General features: G+C 48.5%; 1 protein-coding gene across 1 annotated transcript in view; it reads right to left on the bottom strand.

Moving 5' to 3' along the window:
* Positions 1-19,841, bottom strand: part of MTMR3 (myotubularin related protein 3) — a 170,145-nt gene that overhangs the window by 9,249 nt on the left and 141,055 nt on the right. The window contains exons 9-16 of the mRNA XM_031948894.1: positions 14,346-14,459; positions 9,977-10,182; positions 9,134-9,265; positions 8,348-8,416; positions 7,389-7,413; positions 5,694-5,889; positions 4,721-4,906; positions 3,938-4,108 (exon numbers count right to left, since the gene is read on the bottom strand). Of these exons, the coding sequence (XP_031804754.1) occupies positions 3,938-4,108; positions 4,721-4,906; positions 5,694-5,889; positions 7,389-7,413; positions 8,348-8,416; positions 9,134-9,265; positions 9,977-10,182; positions 14,346-14,459 (1,099 nt within the window). The remainder of the gene's footprint in view (positions 1-3,937; positions 4,109-4,720; positions 4,907-5,693; positions 5,890-7,388; positions 7,414-8,347; positions 8,417-9,133; positions 9,266-9,976; positions 10,183-14,345; positions 14,460-19,841) is intronic.

The following is a 19,841-nucleotide window of genomic DNA, read 5'->3' as shown; positions in this document are numbered from 1 at the left end:
CCAATTAGGTTGGCTAATACAACAGAAAGGGGGAAAAAAAAAGACAAAGGGGGGCGGGATGTGGGAAAACTGGAACATTAATGCCCCATTAGTGGAGTTGAGGGTTGATCCAATTTCGAGAGTAATTTGGAATCATACGCAAAAGACTGCAAAACTGTGCATACCCCTTGATTCTGCAGTGTCACTACAGGGTCTATGCCCCCGCCCCCCAAGAGAACATTTAAAAACGGAAAAAGAATCTATAAATGCAAAAATGTTTATAGCAGCTCTTTTTGTGGTGGCAAAACTGGAATATGAGGGGATGCCCATCAGTCGGGGAATGGCTGAACAAGCTGTGGTAGAGGATTGTGATGAGATTTACTGTGCTGGAAAAAATGAGAATTGGGATGTTCTCAGAAAAACCTGAGAAGACTTAAATAAAGAAAAAAGTGAAGTGAGCAGAATCAGGAGAACACTGTATACAATCATAGCAATATTACTGTATCATGATCAATAAGGAATGAGTTGGTTACTCTAATTAAGACAATAATCCAAGTCAATTCCAAAAGACTCAAACTATTTCAGACACCATCAATTTTCGCTTTGGAAATGGAAAACAGACTTTTCATTCTTTCTTGCGCTTTTTTTTGTTTTGTTTTCTCAACATGGCTAATATGGAAATAAATTTCTTGCTTTCCAAATAAGTGAAGGAGGAAGAATTTGGAACTGAAAATTTTTTTTTTTAATTTTTTAAGAGAAATGCACAAAATAAAACTTGTAAGATTACAGGAAAAAAGATATTTAAGGTATATCTTCCAAATTCAGAACCATTCCCCAATGGGTAAATGATCAAAGAAATCCAAGCTACCAATAGCCTATAAAAAATTTTCCAAATTGCTAACAAGTAGAGAAATGCAACAAATCAACCCAGAGATTCTAGATCACACTCAAGATCAGCAAATATAACAAAAAAAAAAAAAAAAAAAAAAAAAAAAAAAAAACAAAACACAACGAAAAAAGAAAATCACAATTATTAGAAAAAATTGTGGGGAAATAGGAACATTGACATACTATTCTATTGGTGGACTTGTTTAACAGGTATTATTCATTCTGGGAAGGGACTGGGATGATCTATGGCTCAAAAGTCACAATCCAGCAATATGAGGCCCATATTCCAAAGGGACAGGCAGGTATGAAAAATAAGCATTTATTAAGGATCTATGTGCTTCACAATTGTTACCTGTTGATCCTTACAAATTGCACTGAAGTAGTTGCTATTCTTATCCCCATTTTACATTTGAAGAAACTGAGGCAAAGAGGGTCAAATGATTTGTTCATAAAAGGCAGAGGCTGAATTTGAATTCAGATTTTCAGCCCATTAAACATAGCAAAAGGGACAATTTCATAAAGAAATTTGGGAACCTTATATGAATTGTAGAGAGTGAAGTGAGAAACAAAACTTGAATAATTTATACAATAATAATAATGTTATAAAGACAAAAGGTATAAATGTTGAAAGACTCTATTCAATGCAATGACCAACCACAATCCCAGAGGACAGAGGTAATGGACTCAAGATGAGACTTGTAGTTTTCGATATGACTAATATGGAAATTTGTTTTGCTTGACTATGTATATATACACACATCTGTTCTAAGTGTGTTGCTTTATGTTTTTTTCTTTTCTAATGAGAAGCGTAGAAAGAAATATAATTGCTTAAGTGAAAAAAACAAAAGCAAAACAAAAAAACTTCCTTTTCTGGGAAAGTAAAAAAGAGGCTTAATTCTCAGATTCCTTCCAGGTCTTCATTCTAGCCTGTGTTGTTTCCTGACCATAAAAAATTGGTTCACTTTAATTGAAAATTTAGTTGATGCTCTTGGCCTCTATCCTTTGGCCAGCTAAGCCTCCCCAGCCCTAGTGGAAGTCCTTTGGATAGCTGTGGGCCACTGTGAGGTTTCACAAGGATAAGGAACTGGGAGGTACTCAAATGTTCTGCTTTTCCTTTATTATTTCACAAGTCATTTGTCCTGGATAACACATCTACATCAGTAGCTTTAACTACAAATTTATGTTGTATGGCCTGACCTGAGCCCTCACTGCTACTTGGCAATACTTGCCTCATCCCTTCTACTCTCTGCAGTGGCTCTTAAGCCCATTTCATCCTCCTCCAATCTCCCATGAGTTCCCCTTCCACTGTCCCCCTTCCTTTTGAGGCCATTTGCCATCAACTTTCTCTCTTCTGCTCTTCTTCAACTCACCTCAGCCAGAGACTTTCTCCCATTTCTCCTCCTTAATTAATCTCTTTCACAAGAAGACTAAAGTTATTCCTTAACAAGAAAGGCTAACTGCTCCCTTGCTCAAGTAGCTCCATTACAATAGCTTCTTCATTACCTCATACTCGGACCACTGCCATAACCTGCAGGGAGAGTCTAACTGCCTTCAATTTCTCCACCTTCAGCCACTCAAATGGTTTCCTGAAATGCAGGTCCCATCGTGTCACTCCTTTACTCAATAACTTTGGTGAGTGCCTATTGCTTCCAGGACTAAATCCACAATCCTCTCTGGCATTCACCTCTCAGCTCTGGCACTGCCAGTAGGCAGAGAGGGACAATCACTCCATCTTCTACAGGAAGCCCTTCTGGATCCCTCTTAATGCTGGTGCCTTCCCTCTCTTCAATCATTTCCTATTTCTATGTCTGATTTTTGTCCCTCCCATTGGATAAGCAGCAAGCTCCTTGGGGGCATTTCGCCTCTTTTTTGTCTACCTCCATATTGACTGGCCCAGGACAACCTTGACTGCGTGAGAAAAGGAAGTCTGTTCTACAGTGACAGTCATTCCCCTTGGCACAAGCTGGCCTTCCACACAGCTTCACAAAACACAGTGAAGGCTGTTTCACAGGATTCCTTAAATGAATCCTGAAGAAAGGAGGCCCCATGAAAGCAGGAAGGGGGTGTCAGTGGCAGGGACAGCTGGCTTCAAGCTACACAGTGCTGGCTGGAACCTGGTGATATGCATATTAACGAGCTAACAAAGCCTGCCAGCTCTTCTGGGCAGCCTCCTTGACATGCCCCGGAGCTGGAAAAAAGTCCTAACAAAGAATATTCTCATAGCCCGAGATTCTCCACACTAGGCTCCCTCTCAAGAGGGCTGTCACCTCCGGCATACGGGGGCGAGCAGAGCTGGAAAGGGTCACCTCCGGGAGCTTTTCTACAAAAGAGCCCAGAATCTCAACTTCTTTCTTGGCCTCTAAGCACCGAGATGCACATGCGTGTGCACACAGACACACATATATTTATATACACATACACACTCCCTTATACACAGCAGACAGATACCACGAGACAAAACAGACATCCTCCCCACTCCCAACACCTACCCACTACTTCCCAAACATAGCAGCTCTTAATCTCTGCTTTTCATTTCAAAGGTACAAAAAGATCACTGCGGTAACTCTAATAATCCGCAGCCAGGGAAGGCATCCTGGGCAGGAAGGCAGCCCAGTCCTGTGTGTGATGTGAAAACAAATGTGTGGTGGGCAAAGTTCCCTCCACAGGCCATAGGGCCAAACCTATTAGGTCAGAAGTCATAAGGAGACTGCAGGGAAGATTCAGACACAGCCACAGGCGGGCAGCGGAGGCCCTCTAACCCTGACGGCGCAGTATGGATACAGCAAAACCTTCGGCTCCAGGCCCAGCTTTGCCATTGTGACCAAATCACACAGGGAGACCCAAAAGGGACCTCCCTTTCCACACCAACCTTCTAATGAAGAAATGGCCACTTTGGAGCACTATTGAACCCAGAATATGCTCCACAAGTAGGACTCTCTGTAAGTGGAGGTCAATCATAAGGGGGATTCTGCTGGTAGTCCAGAGTCCCCTAAGAGGACAGAGTCCCACCTCCTCCTGGCTGGCCCCCACCCCCTCCCTTGAGCCTCCAGGAGAAGAGAGACATACGCACAGTTTCTGACTGAGAAGAATAGAGCAGGTTCTTGAAGGCCTTGTTGGCTGCCCGAAGCAGAGACCAGACAGAGCAGGTCCGTTCCTGAGTGTGTTTTTCTCCTCTCTCCTTCGCATTGTTGCACAGGAATGTTCCAAAGAGGCAAGAGTAGGTGTGTTGTACCAACTTGACCTGCAGAAAGCCAACATGGCCGCATCACAACCAGGATAGGAGCCAGATAAGGCTTGTGCCAGGAAGCAGCCCCAAGGACCCCCGTATCCTCCACTCCTGTGAAACCCTCTGTCTCTTTGTCTTTCATATACCCACACCCATTCCATACATGTGCATTTAATCATATGTGCAATGGTGGTGCTAAGGCTCCATATGAATTTTTGCTTAATTCTCCCTCTACTCTAAAGGTATCATTCATTATTCTCCTTTTGCAGATAAGGAAAAGGAGGTTCAGAGCAGTGATCCGTACCAGGTGAGCCCCTTTCTTCCTCCCTTTGTCAGGGTGGCAGACCAAAGTCCAAGGACAGAAAGGGTAGTCCCTGTCTTTTTAATGTAACTTCTAGAGTAAAAACTCGACAGGGCTATCAGCCTTGCATCTCTAGCAGGCTCGCCGCTCACATGGCCAAGTTCTTTAGAGGTTCTCCCTTGGTACCTGGCTCCCCCCACCCTGCTTCTGGCAAACTTCCCCATGGGGCAGGATATTTAACAGGAGAGAGAAGAACTGCTTCCCCCCAGCCCCCAGCCAGTCCCCAAGCTTGTAGCCCCAGCTGTCCAGAGAGCCGCCCCACTCACAAGGAATGCTTCATTGAACTCAAAAGAGCAAGGGAACTGCCTCTGGAGCTGGTGGACACAGTCCAGCCACTGCAGAAACACGGGGCAACGTTCGTTCAGATCATCCGAGTTTTCCCCATGGCCACAGCGATCGGCAAACTTATGGCCAAAATCAAGCCATTCCATCTCTACGAGCACTTGGAAGCCCTGGAAGGGAGAGAAGCAAAGCTGGTCACCGCAAGTCACCCACCCGTGCGCCGCCAGGCAGGCTCCTCACGAGCACCATGACACAAAGTTCTACCAGGCTGATCTTGCCCCTTCTCAGAGGGGTCAGGGGCCCTCCACCTGCTGGCTGGTTGATGGGGAAAGAACACAGGTAACTGCTGCTACCACCACATAACCTCCCACAGCACAGGCCAAAGGACAGATGGAAACAAGGAACTGTCGCGGTCTCCAGAATAAGTCACCGCCATGCTCTTATTCCCTCAGGGCCCGAGAGGTAAAGGGGCCCAGAGCAGGTGACGTGAAGTCACATGAGGCTGCTTGCCAGGGCAGGAGAGGTACACATGCAGATAACTCGGCTCAAAAGAAAATCTGGAAGGGGAGAACAATGGGCTCCGCTATTAGAGGAGGGAAAGTCTGCTTCTAACTGAAGAGAAGGAAAGGCTTCATGGGAGAATCTCACTGGAGCCAGACCCTAAAGGATGAAGAATATGCCAGCAGAGAATGGCTTGAATAAAAGCACAGAGTAAAGAACGAGATGCCCATGGAAGAGGACGAGTACTCTAGCTTAGCCAGAATGAGGCTGTGCGAGGGGGTTGGTGTGAGGAGACACTGAAAGCAAAGGGCACGGGATGCCAGCGAGGGGCACCAGGCAGCTCCCAACACTCCCAAGCAGAGGACAGCAACAGAGCTGGAGGCCACGGCAGCAGCCACAGGCTCCCCCCTCCAAGAGCCGCCTCCTACTTCAGACCAAACCACCCCCCATACACACCTCTATGGTTCGATAGTAGGGGTCAAGCAGGAGTTTGGACAGTGCCACGATCTGCGGTGTACGGTCCCAGCCATCGGAGCAATGCACCAACACTGGCCGCTGATCGCGGTCCACGGCGTGGACGACCAGCAGGGCCGACTTCAGCAGCACCGATAAATGCTGCAGCCACTTGGTACTCTCGAGAGCAGAAAGCCAACTAGAGATAGAAACAGATCGGTGATGACGGGAGAACGCAAGCCTGCTTCCTGCAATACGCACCATGTGCTGAAATGCCGCACAATCTAATGAGAAGCAGCAGCAGCTGCACTGGGGCCCAAATCCAGCCTCCTGCCTTCCCCGCACACCCACGAATCAAGCCCAGAACCTCTCCTGCAGCCAGAATCCTCTAGGAGATTCGCCCACGGCCGGGGCAACCCTGGGGTCCTCAGCCTCAGAGCCTACTCTGAAACCTCGTACGGCTTGTGTCTCACCCCCAACTACCACCTGAAGACCTGGGCACACCCTGGCACCACTCATGGCTTTACCACCAGCCTTTTGGGGCTTTCTTCCCAAGCACAGCCAACCTAACAATGCACTCTCGCAGTTCCAGTTTCCTCTACAGTCTTGCTTGCCCTGGAGCTAATGAGGCCGGCAGGAGGGCTGAACTCTCATATCTAGAAGGAAGAGGGTTCAACTGATTCTGCTCGGCTCCAGTGGGCAGGACTGTCACAAGCAGGTGGTACTGTGGAAGAGAGCAGCATGACGAACAGGCCTGGTTCCTCCCTGCTAAGTGCCTAGGCAAGGCCTCTGAGACCCCCACGACTTGGAGTCCTGCTCTGTGGCTCTCCTGCAGCCTTCCTGATAAGTTGGTCAGCCGGCTTGGGCTCCCTCCAAGCCACATGAGGCCGTTCTGACATCCAGCGAGGGCCGACACCCAACAACTTCTTCTTGCAGGGGTGATAGCTCTGATGGATCTTTTCTTCCCCTTACCCAGAATTCATACCTCTTCCTAAGTTCCCCATTTCCACTGATGACCCCGCCACCTTTCCCCCGAGTTCCAAACGTCAGAGCCTCTGTAGATACTTTTCCATCCCTCCGTCACCTTCTCCAGTTGAGGACCACGTCTGCCAGACCTGTAACCTCACTGGCCCCCCTGCTTCTTCCCAAATCCAGGCCCTCTCCAGCCTTCTCCAAGCTGCCCAAGCGACAGTCCTCAGCAATCACGAGTACGGTGATCTTCTGGGCATAAGTCCCGCTCAGCTTCAGTGTGCTTATCCTTGTTTCCAGGCTTCTACAACAAGGCTCACCTTCTTTCTTCTCCTTCACCATCTTCAGGCATCCAAGCACGGTCCAGGTGCCATCTCTAAGACAAACTTTCCAACGACGCCCCCGTGCCCACACTGCATTACTATGACGAGAACCCCTGGTGCCCAGGGGCCCTGCCCAAGGGGTACCAGCCAGTGAAAGCAGTGCTGCCGTGCCTCCAGCCTGTGTGCACCAGCAGTCAGAGCTATCCTTCTGTGAGGGGCACTGGCCGCATACCATTGAGTCTCGGCCTTGTTCAGACCTCTGCAGGCCTCGCTGCCAGGGGGCCCTTGGGTCCTGAGGATGAGCTGGCTCTTCTCCCCACTCAGGTTCCTCTGACCTGATCTTCTGGTCTGCATGGAGCCTTTGGCCTGGTGGGGGTCTTTGGATCCTAAGCCACGCCAAGAAAGCTCCCCAGGGCAGGGGCAGAGCAAGACTTTATCTACAATGCTTGTTGCCCCCCAGGCCCTGGCTTGGCTTCTCTGGTGAGGCCTTTCCTAGGGAAAGGCTGGTTATTCCAGGCTCTACCAGGCTGCTTATTATGCCATGACCTGACCCAATGCTGTGCAAGCAGCCTTGCTTCCAACAGCCTTTGCTGTCCTGCCTGACCCCGCTCAGTCCGAGTGTTTCTGAAACAGCACACTGAGCTTTGGGAGTAAAGGGGGGCGGAGGAATGTCAGCATGAGTCTATCGGGGTCTTCTGGCTGATCTGTCCTGCCCTTTTTCAACTTAGTGTGGCCCCCCTCTTTAAACCTTCCCCTAAGAAATTTAAAAATTGCGCTTGGCCCAGCCACAAAAACCCCTTCCCTAACAAGCCCCCAAATTCCCCCAATTTCTTCCCTTTTATTGAAACCCATGCCTAAAAAGGAAAGGAATCTTTCCCCCAGGGACAACCCAAGGAACAGAAGGACACAAAAAATAACGCACTGGACCATAAAGGGAAAAAATCTGAGGACCAGTCCTGTCCCAGCAGTGACTGAGAAGAAGTCACATTACTGCCTCCCCTTCAGTCTCCGACAGCTGTCTGTGTCTGAGGTGTGTGTGGGAAGCCTTTTCGACACAGTGATGGCAGATGTGGGGATAAACTCCATTGGGCCCAAATCAGCTCAGAACCAGAGGAGGTTCTAGGAAAACCGAGAGGACAAGTTTCCCCACTGTGCTGAGCAGGGCTTGCTCTCTCCATCTTTAAACGCTTCCCACAGTTCCCAATTCTTGCTCTGTTTTTCCTTTGTGCTCATGTGGAAGAGGAGCTTGCTCCCCAAACAACTAGGACAAGGAGAAGCAGGGGCCTTGCCAGAAGGGTCCCGGGCCCCATGGGGAGTCAAGACAAAGGCACACTTCTTTCCGGTCTGGCTTTGAGTACACAGAACTCAGGGACTGAAAGTTTCCTAATTTAATGTTTATCCCCATGAAAACCACTTCGCAGTTGGGATAGTACTCTGGAGAGGGGGACAAGAAGGAGAACATAAGCACTCTGAACACAAGAGCCAACCGTCAAGCCTACCCCCATGGCTGTGGGGAGAGTCAGAGAGGCCCTGGTGAGGAGCAAGGGCCAGTCTGGCACCTTCGGTGGCCCTCTGGAGGAGAAAAGGCCCCTCCTGTGACCCACAGCAGGGGGAGGGAGCCACACTTGCACCAACGAGACATCGGGCTGCCCCAGGCCTCTGCAGCCCCTCTCTGCCCTGGCTAGACTAACCCTCTGTGAAGGATGGCGCAGCAGTCCTGGATTCCAATCCTAGCTTAGCCCCTTACACAGGAAGCAGAGGAGGCCCCGAGGGACAAATCCTGGCCCAACAAGGGGCTGTTCTAGGCCTTTGCTGAGGGGCTACGCCTGCTGGATCCTCTGTGCCCCCAGGAGCCCCAGGCAGGAGCAGGCACTTCAGCTAAAGGTCCAACAGGATCTAAGAAGGTCCTTTTAATTTACAGCAAGCTTCCAAGTTGGAACCACCCTGATAATGGAAGGCCAGCCCATGGGAGGGAAAAGATGCTAATGGGTTTCATTTGTCATTTAACTCCCTCTGGGAAAAAACCCTCACTCTCTTGGTGGGAACTAAAGGGACAAGAGGACAGGGTGCGCCAGGAGCCCAGGCCCTGGCCTTCTGTCTTTGGCTGACAAAGCCGCCTCTGGCTGGATTCACCAGGACAAAGGGCCTCACCTGGGCATTCGCAGCCACCCCCTTTGGCTCGGTTAGCCACAGCTGCCGCATAGGAACGCGCATCCAGGATTAAAAGCTTTTGAGGCTGGATAGCTAAGCTCTCTGCTCCAGAAGCATTTGACAGGGAAGAATCTGAGGAGAACCAGGAAGAAAAGAATTACTTCTCCATTACCAATTCTGGCCAGTACAGTCTATAACAAAAGTCCCAAGTGGGCGGAGTCCAGACATTCAGACACCTCAGGGAACAGGATTCTGTCCTTCCTTCCCTGACTCTCTTTGGCCTGCTTCTGCTGCCCTAGACAATGACAAGTCCCTCACATGTCCCACCGAAGCTTTGCAAGCCTGAGGCTTGGAAGGGCTCCTAAAGGCTGCGACATCAGGTCCCTTCCCAACACCCCACTACCTACCCTTTGTATTCTTTTTTCCAAAGAAAGAAAGACCAGCTGATGGAAAGGGAAACTACTTAACTGGCTCCTTCTTCATTTGGAATTTTAGCATCTTTCTCATTATGCTTTCAGCAAGATGCCAGGTAGGGCTAGTGTGGGCAGAGCTCCTGCCACAGTTCCCATCAGGCCTAAGAGACTTGATTCTTCCTAGCTGTGTGACCTCAGGCAACTCCCTTAACCCCAACTGCCTTGCAACAACAGCAAAAAAGAATTAAAGAAGAACAGGGTCTTTTGCTCCTTCAGCGGAACCCCAACGCTTCCTGCACCTCCAACGTCCCAGTTGCTGATCTTTGGCCAGTATTCAGCACTGCTTCACCGGGCCAGGCAAAGAGGGGGGCAGCGCCAGGGAGAAAAGTTCTGGGCTGTCCATATGAAAAAGAATGGCTAATACACTTACCAAATTCCACGTCCGAAAGGTCACCTCCATTGGAGAACTCCCTAGTGCAATTTCCATTGAGTATCTTGCCGCTGCTTGACCTGGAGTCAGAGGCACAGGCTTTGGCCACGGACTGCACGAGGTGCTCGTCGTCTGCGTTCCGCCAGCCCCACCAGCTGACCTCGGGCTGCCCACAGCGGGCAATGACCGCCCCGTTACTTTGGTGCCTGAGGAAAGAACAAGCAGCCATGAAAAGAAACCCTGGGCCTCTGAGACAGCAACCTGACAAAGACCAAATCTCCCAGGAAGCATTTTCTGCAGGTACAAATAATAGTACATAGGCCAGCCACACTGCCAGATGGGGTACGATCCTGAATGAACAGGTAGAACCAGCAACACCCGAGCCAGGCAGCCCCTCATTTGGCAGACAAGAGCTGGGGACCGACACTCAGTATTATAGGACTCAGTCATGCCAGACAGAAAGTGCGGGCCTCCTTGTGGGGAAAGTCCCGATCATCCTGCCCAAGGTCACAAGGCTAATCGATGACAGAACGGTCTGTGAGAAAGATCACTAGAATCCCAATAAAGAGAATGGAATTCAAGGACCCAGCCTGCTACTTGTAAGTGTTTGACTGTGAGGGAGATGGTGGAAGGGCAGGCAGAAGTGCCGTTGAGCTCTCCACAATTTTTGCAAACACCTAGAAAATTCTGACTAAATTGTGACTGGAAAATTGAAGGAAAACTTCCCACATGGAATCATTTTTTTTTAGTTCAACTTGTCTGGCATAGAGGGAGACAGAGAGCCTGGGGCCAAGCATGGCCAGGGGTGTTTCACATGGAGCATTCCAGGCTAGAGAGATCTAGCCATGCCAGAAAAGGGGGCCCAGCTCCAGCTGAGAGCACCCCAATTGGTAGAGGCAGAGAAATAGAGGCCAAATGGAAACTGTCACTGATTCCTCAGCTCTGGGTCCCAGACCCCGGGGAGGCCGGAGGAAAGATGCACACCTGGGGGAAGATGCTCCTAGGAGCAGTCACAGAATCCAGTTGTGCACTGATTGAGGAGTTAGTCCAGAAGCAAACAGAAATGACCAAGAAGATTCATGTGAACCAGTGCAAAGTAAAGTAAGCAAAACCAAGAGAACATTGTACATAGTAATGAAACCATACAGTGGTCAACTGTGAAAGACACAGCCACTCTCAGCAAATGGTCATGGAAGGACTCGTGAGGAAAAACACCATCTCCATCCAGAGAGAGAGAAGTGAGGAGCTCTGAATGCAGACCAAAGCATAATTGTTTTTTCACTTTCTGTAATTTTTCTTATCTTTTTTCTTAATGTGGCTAATATGGAAATATTTTGCATGAAGTCACATATATAATGTGTACTTTAAGATAAAGAAGAAGATGGAGAGAGTTTAGAACTCAATTTTAAAAAAGGAAAACACACTGGATTAAAATAAAATCCTTGGTCATAACCCCTGAAATGGTACTCCACAGATCCCAAAGGTCTTCAGGGCGTGCTTGCCTGATACTGCCTTCTGACTGCTAATGGCCCCGACAGGCCACTTGAGTCAAGCTAAGCATGAAAAAAATCTATTCATTTTCAAGGGGTTATTTTACAAAATGGGCTAAGACAGTAGATGTTGCACGAGATAAAGAAAACATGCTAATCTCCTCTCCCTGCAGCAGTGGGGGAGATGGGGAAGGGAGGAGTTTGGGGAAAGGAGGACACTTTTTTTTTTTTTTTTTTTTTTTTTTAGAGAAGTCACAGAAACTCCCAATAGGTAAGAGAAATAAACAAGACAAGGCTACAGTCTTGCCTCACAGCATCTTCTCTCGTGGGAGCTTACAGCAATCTTTAAAAAAAAAAAAAAAAAAAATCAAGCATTTTCTTTTTGAGCAGCTTCAAAACTAAACATATATATGGTGGCTGGTGGATTTTAAAAACTCCTCCCCGACTTCCCCTGAGGATCCAAACTCAGATCCTGGGCTACCCAAGGAGGCCTTGGCTTGGCCTGCTCCATGCCCATCATACTCCATTAGGATAAGCAGTCTGGCACTACACGTCTCCCACAGCAGGGGGCACTGTGCCACTGCAGCCAAGGCCCTGGCCAGCCACAGAGGGATTGTGCCCAGCTCTGGCTGAGGGGACGGGCCTCAGGTCTCCCTCACAGGCTCACTTTTGCTGGGCCCGGGAGAAAACAGAGCTCCTGATGCCCTTCACGGGGCCCTTCTGCACTGCCCCCAGGGCCTTTTCTGAGCTCTGACTGTGCAGCGCTAGCTCCTACACTCCCAGGGCCCCTGGCTGCTTTCTGTTCGAGCCCATCCCCAGAAGCTCTCTGACCACGAAGCTATCTGATTACAACGAGAATGGCTTTGTCGGAGCCCTGAGTAGAAAGTGAGGTGGAGGTCTCTGGATCATTCCCCCCCGGACCTTCAGCTAAGCTGCCCGGTTCCTTGACTAGACAAGGTCTGGATCTGCACCCAGGCCTTCTGACAAGGGAGGCTTGGTCAGTAGCCCCTGCAGGCTCCATGTCCTGCAGGCTCCCAAGCCAGGCCGGCGGCTCATGCCTTCTCATGCATGCTGTTCCTGGCTGGCACAGGCCTGCCACGTAATGGGTACTTATTGAAAGGCAGCACAAGAGACTTGTGTCAGGTCCATGAGTGGCCAACTTGTATCATTTCCCTCCTCTGGCCGCTTCTGTATAATGGGCAGCGTGAGGCTGCCAGTGCAGAACAGGCCGGCCGGGGTACTCCATGTGGCTCAGTGCAAGGACTGGGCTTGCCCAGCTGGGGGAAAGCAGCAGCTCCTGGGAGAGAAATCAGGGCCACGTGAGAGACGACTTCAAGCCAGGTGGACCGTGCCGTGTGGGTAGGCCTCCCTTGGGAAGTGCAAGTTTTCAGGAGACCCTTGGCTGAAAAGGGGACTTTTCCTTCCCATACTTCCCCAGCTCTGGGCTCCCTCCTCCGGCCGGTTCCACGAGGCCCCTGGATGACATTCCCGGGCTAGGTCCTCTTAGGTGTCCACACTGACCACAGCTCTGTCCTGGTCTCTGGTAGGGACACATCCAGGGGAGCATGTCCTTCACGGCCTGGATGGTGCCCTCCCCAAGTACCGTACCAAGGCTAACCGCGGCATCTGAGAGCAGAGACCCAGTGGCCCCGGAGGAACAGGAGCCTTGTCGTCCAGATCGCAGCAGGTCAGAGCCTCCATCGCTCAGCATTTGCCTCTACTCCGCCTTTATCTCCAAGCGACTGGGCCCAGCAGAACATCAAGTGGTACACACTCCAAGTCTCCTCCAGGCCCCACATTTCACTGATGAGGCGACTGTACCTTCCTCGCCCTGAGTCTGGTAACTGCTCTGGGCCTCAGAGTACCAAACCCAGGGTCCAGCTCCTTCTTTATGTGGGTTTTTGCTTCTGCAGGCGAGGGAAGGACTGTCTACTGGGGTCAATGTGGTGCCATGACTGCCACTTGCCGCTCTTCCTTTCAAGCTCACCTGGCCTGACTCAGATAAATCCGGGTTTGACAATATGGCCCTGGACTTGCCTGGCCCTGGACCCGGTCTCTGCAAGAATCTTCTGGATTATTCTTGCCCTTCCAGAGGGCAAGAACATGGAGCCCTTTACACAACAAATGAAGGGAAACTGAGGCTCAGGCTGGAACACTTGCCCAAGATCACAGGGTGACGGAGCAGAATCACCCCTTGGAGTCTAGAGCTCGCAGCCCCATACAGGAACCCCATTCTTCTCGGGAGTCTCCCTGAAGGCAGCTTGACTTGCTCTCACTGCTGCCCCTCTGGCCTAAGACCCCTCAGGAGGTACATTTTCTGTATTTTCTGACTATTAAAGCCACACTGTTATTGAATCACCCATCGCACTGTTCCCCTTTGCTTATTGTACAGAGTCCCAGAAAGAACTAGCATTGGGATTTGCTGCCCTTGTGGCCATGGGCCAATAGGATCGTCTCTCTAGACCTCCGTTTCCTCATCTGTAATCTGGACATAAGATACACCAACTCCCTCCAAGGGTTCTTGGGAGGAAACCTTAGATTAGTAAGCAACCAGTGCTACTGCCCTTAGAATCATTGGCCCAAACTGGTAAGGTCAGGCCACAGGGCCATCTTCTACTTCCATCCCAACCAGCAGGGGCCCCTCCTTTGGTAAGGGATGGGAAGGCCCCCAGTCTTTGGTAACCTCAGCCCACAGCAACTGGCCAACTGCTCTTGCCAAGGTGGGTACCACCAAGGCATCACAGGTGCTAAGCTTTTCAAAACCACCCCAGCTCCTGTCTAATTCATTCTTTTCACTTTTTTTTTTTTTTTTTTTTTTTAGATCCAACAGGCACCAGCAGACCCTAAAGCAAGCGCCCAGTGCCTCAGGCCTAACTTACCTGTAGACGACGGCAGGGATGCGCTTCCAGGACCTGAAGCTGGCAACACTCTCAAGCTCCTTGTCGGTAATCCAGGCCGGTACAATGAGCTCCTGTGGGTAGCTGCCACACAGCCTACAAAGTGAAGGCAGAAAGAAAAAGCTTAGAGGGGCTGGCACAGGGCAGCTGCTAGGACCGCAGGCTGTCAACAGATGAAACAGAGAGATCCAAATGAGTAAGAGAATGGGTTAACGAGCAGCCTTCCTACTGTGCTTGCTGGAAAGCAGGCACTCCGGTAAACACTTAATAGTTCTTCTCTCATCTGATCCAACAACTCTAGGAGGTAGGGGTCAGCATTATCTCCATTTTACAGATGGGGAAACTGAGAAACGATAAAGATGACTTGCCCAAAGTCACTCTGTCTGGGGCCAGAACTGCCTTCAGATCTTCCTGACTCAGGCCCGGGGCGCCACTCTGTACCTCCAGCAGTGCCCAGCTGGCCAAACATTTTCCTCACAAAAGCCCAGGAAGATGGGCAGCAGATTGCAGAGAAAGAAACTGAGGCTGAGAGAGAAGGGGGTAGCAGAGCCTCATTTCCCCTGTTCCCACTCCAGCAGGCTCAGATGAACCCAAGGGCCACAACATGCTCTCTGTTCCCTGGCGCTTCCTCCACAGGCCTGCCTCAGCTCCGGAAGTCTCCACATCCCCCCCCCCCCCCCATCTCTTAGGAACCTTCGGTCCTATGTCCTAACTCTGGAGCAGCCCAGCATCTAGCACACAGAGAGAGGCCCCTGGTCCTTATCTTGGCCTGCCTGTGGCTGTGGCTCAGCTCCTGGCAGAGCCAAGTACAAGCAGAGGATGGCCAACGGCACAGGGAGAGGACAGGAGCTGGTCCATGAGAATTAGCTGGGAAAACACTTGGGACTGGAACATAGAAACAAAACAAAAGAAACTAGAACACTTCTGGGGAACGCAACAGCCATCCTAAAATATGAGCAGAGGTGTTCAATGGGAAAGATCAGACCTGGCCTCTCAGGGAGAGGGACCAGAAGCAGGCAGGGACTGAGGGAAAAGCACAGAAACGGCCGAGATCCTTCCCAACCCCGAGAATCTAGAAGTAAGCCACAGAACTGGGCCAGAAAGAATTTCTTCCTGAATTCGAGAAGCAATTACCCAGAAGCTATCAATTCTTTGGGCTTTTTTCAGAGGAAGACTGCTACAGAACTTGAAGGCTCAATACATCCAAGTCCCCCTTCCAGAAGCTTTACCAACCTAGAAGAACTGGGCAACATACTTTAGGGGGAGCTCAAGAACACAAAGTGTCCCAATGATGGGTAAAAGCTGAAGTCCATTGACTGTGTGCAAGTCGCAGCAGTCATGCTCCTATCTGGGCCAACAAGGATGTTGAGCCAATAAATCCAGCCTTGACTTCGGGCTGCTGCAGGGAGCTTTCCCCGCAGCAGCCCGAGAAGCCCATCAATCTGAGAAAAGCTCTTTCCTAATTACCCCGGGCCTTCCAAACATGCCAGAGGATGTCACTGGCAGCAGCTTGAGACCGTCCTGACTTCAGAAGGCTCTCCCGAGGTGCCAGAATCCTTTTTCCCCCCACCAGCTGCGTGTTTGATCCTTTGCCTCCACCCAACAGGCAGGAAAAGGGCGGCAAGGCTTGATGCTGGGATCTGACCCTCTGTCTCTCCACATCCCGTGTCCAGCAGACCATAAGGCATCCCCAGATCGGCTATTAGGTATGAAACAAGCACTGGATTTGGTATCTAGACTTGGATTTGAGTCTGAATCATTTCGGAGCTGTCAGACCATGGACAAGTCCCATAATCTCTGAAACTCAGTTTTCCTATCTACAGGATGGGAAAAATAATATTCACTATTTAATTCGTAGGGTAACTAAGAAAGTACTTCGCTATAGAAAGCTGGGTCATTCACAGGTGACGAAGAATGATATATTAAATGCCTTAAAATTCACATAGGGACAATATTCTAAATAATGCAGAGATAACCCAATGGCCTTTTATAAATAAAAATATGCCTTAAACTGAGAGCCACATAACATCCATCCCCAATTACCACCTCACCAAACACAAAGCAAGAGACAGAATGGAGATGTCAGTGATAAAAGCTCAGGGACACCTGCACTCAGGACATAGTTGGCTGGCTGCTGGTTTGAGTCAGTTACTTTTACTTCAACTCTATATTTGAAAGAGGTCTCCATGGTGATCATCTGAGCCCACCAGTGCCAGTACAGCATTGGGAGAAGGCCCAGTGCTACAGGAGGAAAACCAACTGGAACCTGGGCCAGAGCTGCCCTGAGCCCAGACAAGTCGCCTCACCTCTGCACTGCCACAACCCACTTAACAGCCTGATCTCTTCGATGCTGAGGCAGGCGAGTTATGTGACCTGTAACCTGCTCTCCAGCACCGCCATTTCCTGTGCTAGCAATCAAAGAACCTATGACTAACTGCTCAGAAAGAACAGGATTAAAAAAAAAAAAAAAAAAAAAAAAAACAAAACTTTTGCTTTTAGTTCATTTAGCTTTTAAAAAAGAAGTGCCAAATTAAATATAAAACACCATCTATAAATACTAGTCTTTTCTTATCAGGATATATTTCTAAAAAAATGTCATTTAAAGCTGCCTTCCAAATCATAAGGAAAAATTTCCCCCAAATAGTCATAAACGAATTAAGGAGAAATGAGCCTATTTGCAAATGGATTGGTTTTTAAAAAACCAACAAAAACTTCAAGTCTTAAAATACATCCCCGTTAAAAGAAATCTTAAATTGGAAAAGAGTCAACTCAAACAAAACAAGGATAACTTAACTCTGTTTACCTTTAATCAATCCACAGTGAGTTTAAAAACAATGAAATTTATTTTTTAAAACTCACTTTTTTTTTTTTTATGTATCACTTTTCTAAGTCAAAGTATTTTTCAAATCACCTTTCCCATTTTTCAAGTACTCAAGCAATTTTTAAGGGGAGTATTTGCTGACATGGAATTAAGACTGATGGCTTCATCCATTTGTCCTTCAATCACCACCCTCCCCCCCAGAACACAGAAGCTTGGGACCAATGACTTAAGCCTAGCTTTATGAAGTCCTCTGCTAGCGGTCACCAAACCAACGAGGAGATGACTCCAGACTGCACAGATGTATAGAAAACATAAAGCTAGGTCTGTCTCTGCTTGGATGAATTGTTGGGAGTCACAACTGAAAGGACTTGGCAAGACCTCAATGGAGATCTTCTTGGCAGAGTCACTGGAGCAGTTTGCCATTTCCTGCTCCTGCTCATTAGACAGATGAGGAAACTAAGACAAAAAGAGCTAAGAGCACTGCCCAGGGTCATATACCTAAGTGTTCCAGGGCAGATTTGAACTCGGGAAGATGAGATTTCCTGACACCAGGCTGTATGTCCTGCTATGCTAGATGGCATCAGCTAGCTGCCCTATGACACCCAGCTTGTGTGGAACAGGGAAATATAGATGGAAAAAAAGAAGCATCGACTCCAGCTTCCGTGCTAAGCTTTGACTGAATCACAGGGGCTCAGGGTGGACAAGGCCTTCAGAGCACGTCTGGGACAACCAGAAGTAGCCAAAAGTTCCTGAGGCAGCCCTGTCTGCTTCTGAATGTGAAGGTTTCTTTATGATGAATCCGTAGTTGCCAAATTCTAGGCTATTTCAAGAAAGAAATCTAAAAAGTCTAAGTCTTAAAGGAGTGTTTAAAAAAAAAAAAAAAAAAAAAAAAAAAAAAAAAGCTGTTCTAAAAAGATTCTAGCCAATATTTATTATGTCTAATTGACACATTAGTTTTAAGCCAATTATAATGCAGACAAGCATTCATTCCTCAGTTATCAACAGCCTCCCTTACCTTGAGCCCTGTCTCACAGAAGTAGGGGTGACACCAGCACCTCAAAGGCTCTGCCAGCAAAGCAGCCACCACCCCATCCAGGAAGGCTCCTGACCAGCCGGGCCTATCTCAGCGAGGTTCCTTACTGGGAACTTGGGGGAAGGGATGGAGGGTGGGCTGCTTTTATACTGGTGTCAGTTTTATACTGGTAGCAAATCCCAAAGACCTTTATCCAAAAGGACAGAGGTGATCGTCAATTGTGGGCGAGTCCACACAGTGATCTGTCTTGCCTTCTGTTCTCTCCCCCCCTTTCCTTCACCTCAGCACCTTCCCCGGGATTACCAGCTATCTTTCTGAACAACTCCCAGAACCATCTATGTCCCAGTCTCTCCCGAGCCTTCAGTGGAACTCTGCTTCTACTGCCTGATGGAAATCTCCCACTTTGTCTCGGAAGCATGTCAGACTCCAGTCTAAACTTCTGTTCGGTCTGGGGTGCAATCCCATCCTCATTCTTTACTCTCAGTCCACATAGCCAAGTCTATCTCCCACCCAGGCCCCCCATCCCTCTTCTGGACAACTGTATCATCTTCCTCACTGGTTCCTGCCTTCTACAAGCCATTTTTTCCACAGAGGCCAAAGTGATTTTCCAAATAAAGCACAGCTCTGACTCTTACTACTTCCTTATTTAAACTCCAGGAGCTCCTTAATCCAAAAACAAATATGAATGTTCTTTGGCATTTAAAGTCCTTCAAAAACCTTCCCACATTTATTAAACGTAACAATCCTTTACACTGATAGCCCAGCCAAACTGGCTGCTCCTCACCACACATTCTCTCACGTACGTGCTTTTGAACATACATGCCCTTAGAGGGTGCTGCCTGCCCATGTCTGAAAGGCACTTCCTTCTCACTTCCACATCTGAAAATTCCTATTTTCCTTCAAAAAAATCAGCCAAAGAAATTGCTGGTTAACTGATCCTTTCCTAATCCTGTGAACTATTAATCTCTCCCATCTCCCCCAAATTACTATATTTTTATTATGAAAATGTTTACATATTTACATTCTGTTTCTCTTATAGAACAAGAGTTCTGGGAGTGCAGGTATGCCCCCATTTCTGCATTTTATAATATTACCAGAGACCCTTATATAATGTATAAGTTTATGGGTTTCTTTTTTATGAAATCTGGGAGTTAATTATGCTATTTCCTGATTCAAGATGCTCAGAATTGGGGTTCCCCTCCCCCCCCCCCAATCATATTATCTACTAGATGTTGAGTTTCTTGATCAGGAACAAATGGCTCAATCATAACAGTGTAACTAAGGAGAAAATATGACCTACTTTTGGTACATAAACACATAGCAAAAGGGGGGGAAATTCCCTGTTCTCTTCCCTTCCTTCCCCCTCCATGTATGTGTTTTGCGCGCGTGCGTACCCACTCACTCATATTTATACAAAAATAAGATGCCAGAATCTTTGAGGTTGGAAGGGACTCTCAGGACCTCTCTCATACAACCTATACCTGGGAAGAAATCCTGAACACAACATTTCCAACTTGCGGTTGTCCAGTCTTTATTTATTTAGCAAATCTGAATCTATGATCTTAAGTGTTCATTAATCATGTCTAAACTCTTTATCCCTGTTGCCATCATTGAAGGAATAAAT

The sequence above is a fragment of the Sarcophilus harrisii genome, chromosome 1 (genome assembly GCF_902635505.1).
Source record: "Sarcophilus harrisii chromosome 1, mSarHar1.11, whole genome shotgun sequence".
NCBI classification, from domain to species: domain Eukaryota; kingdom Metazoa; phylum Chordata; class Mammalia; order Dasyuromorphia; family Dasyuridae; genus Sarcophilus; species Sarcophilus harrisii.
Note: the sequence above shows the minus strand (reverse complement) of the source record. Positions and strands in the feature narration are given on the sequence as shown.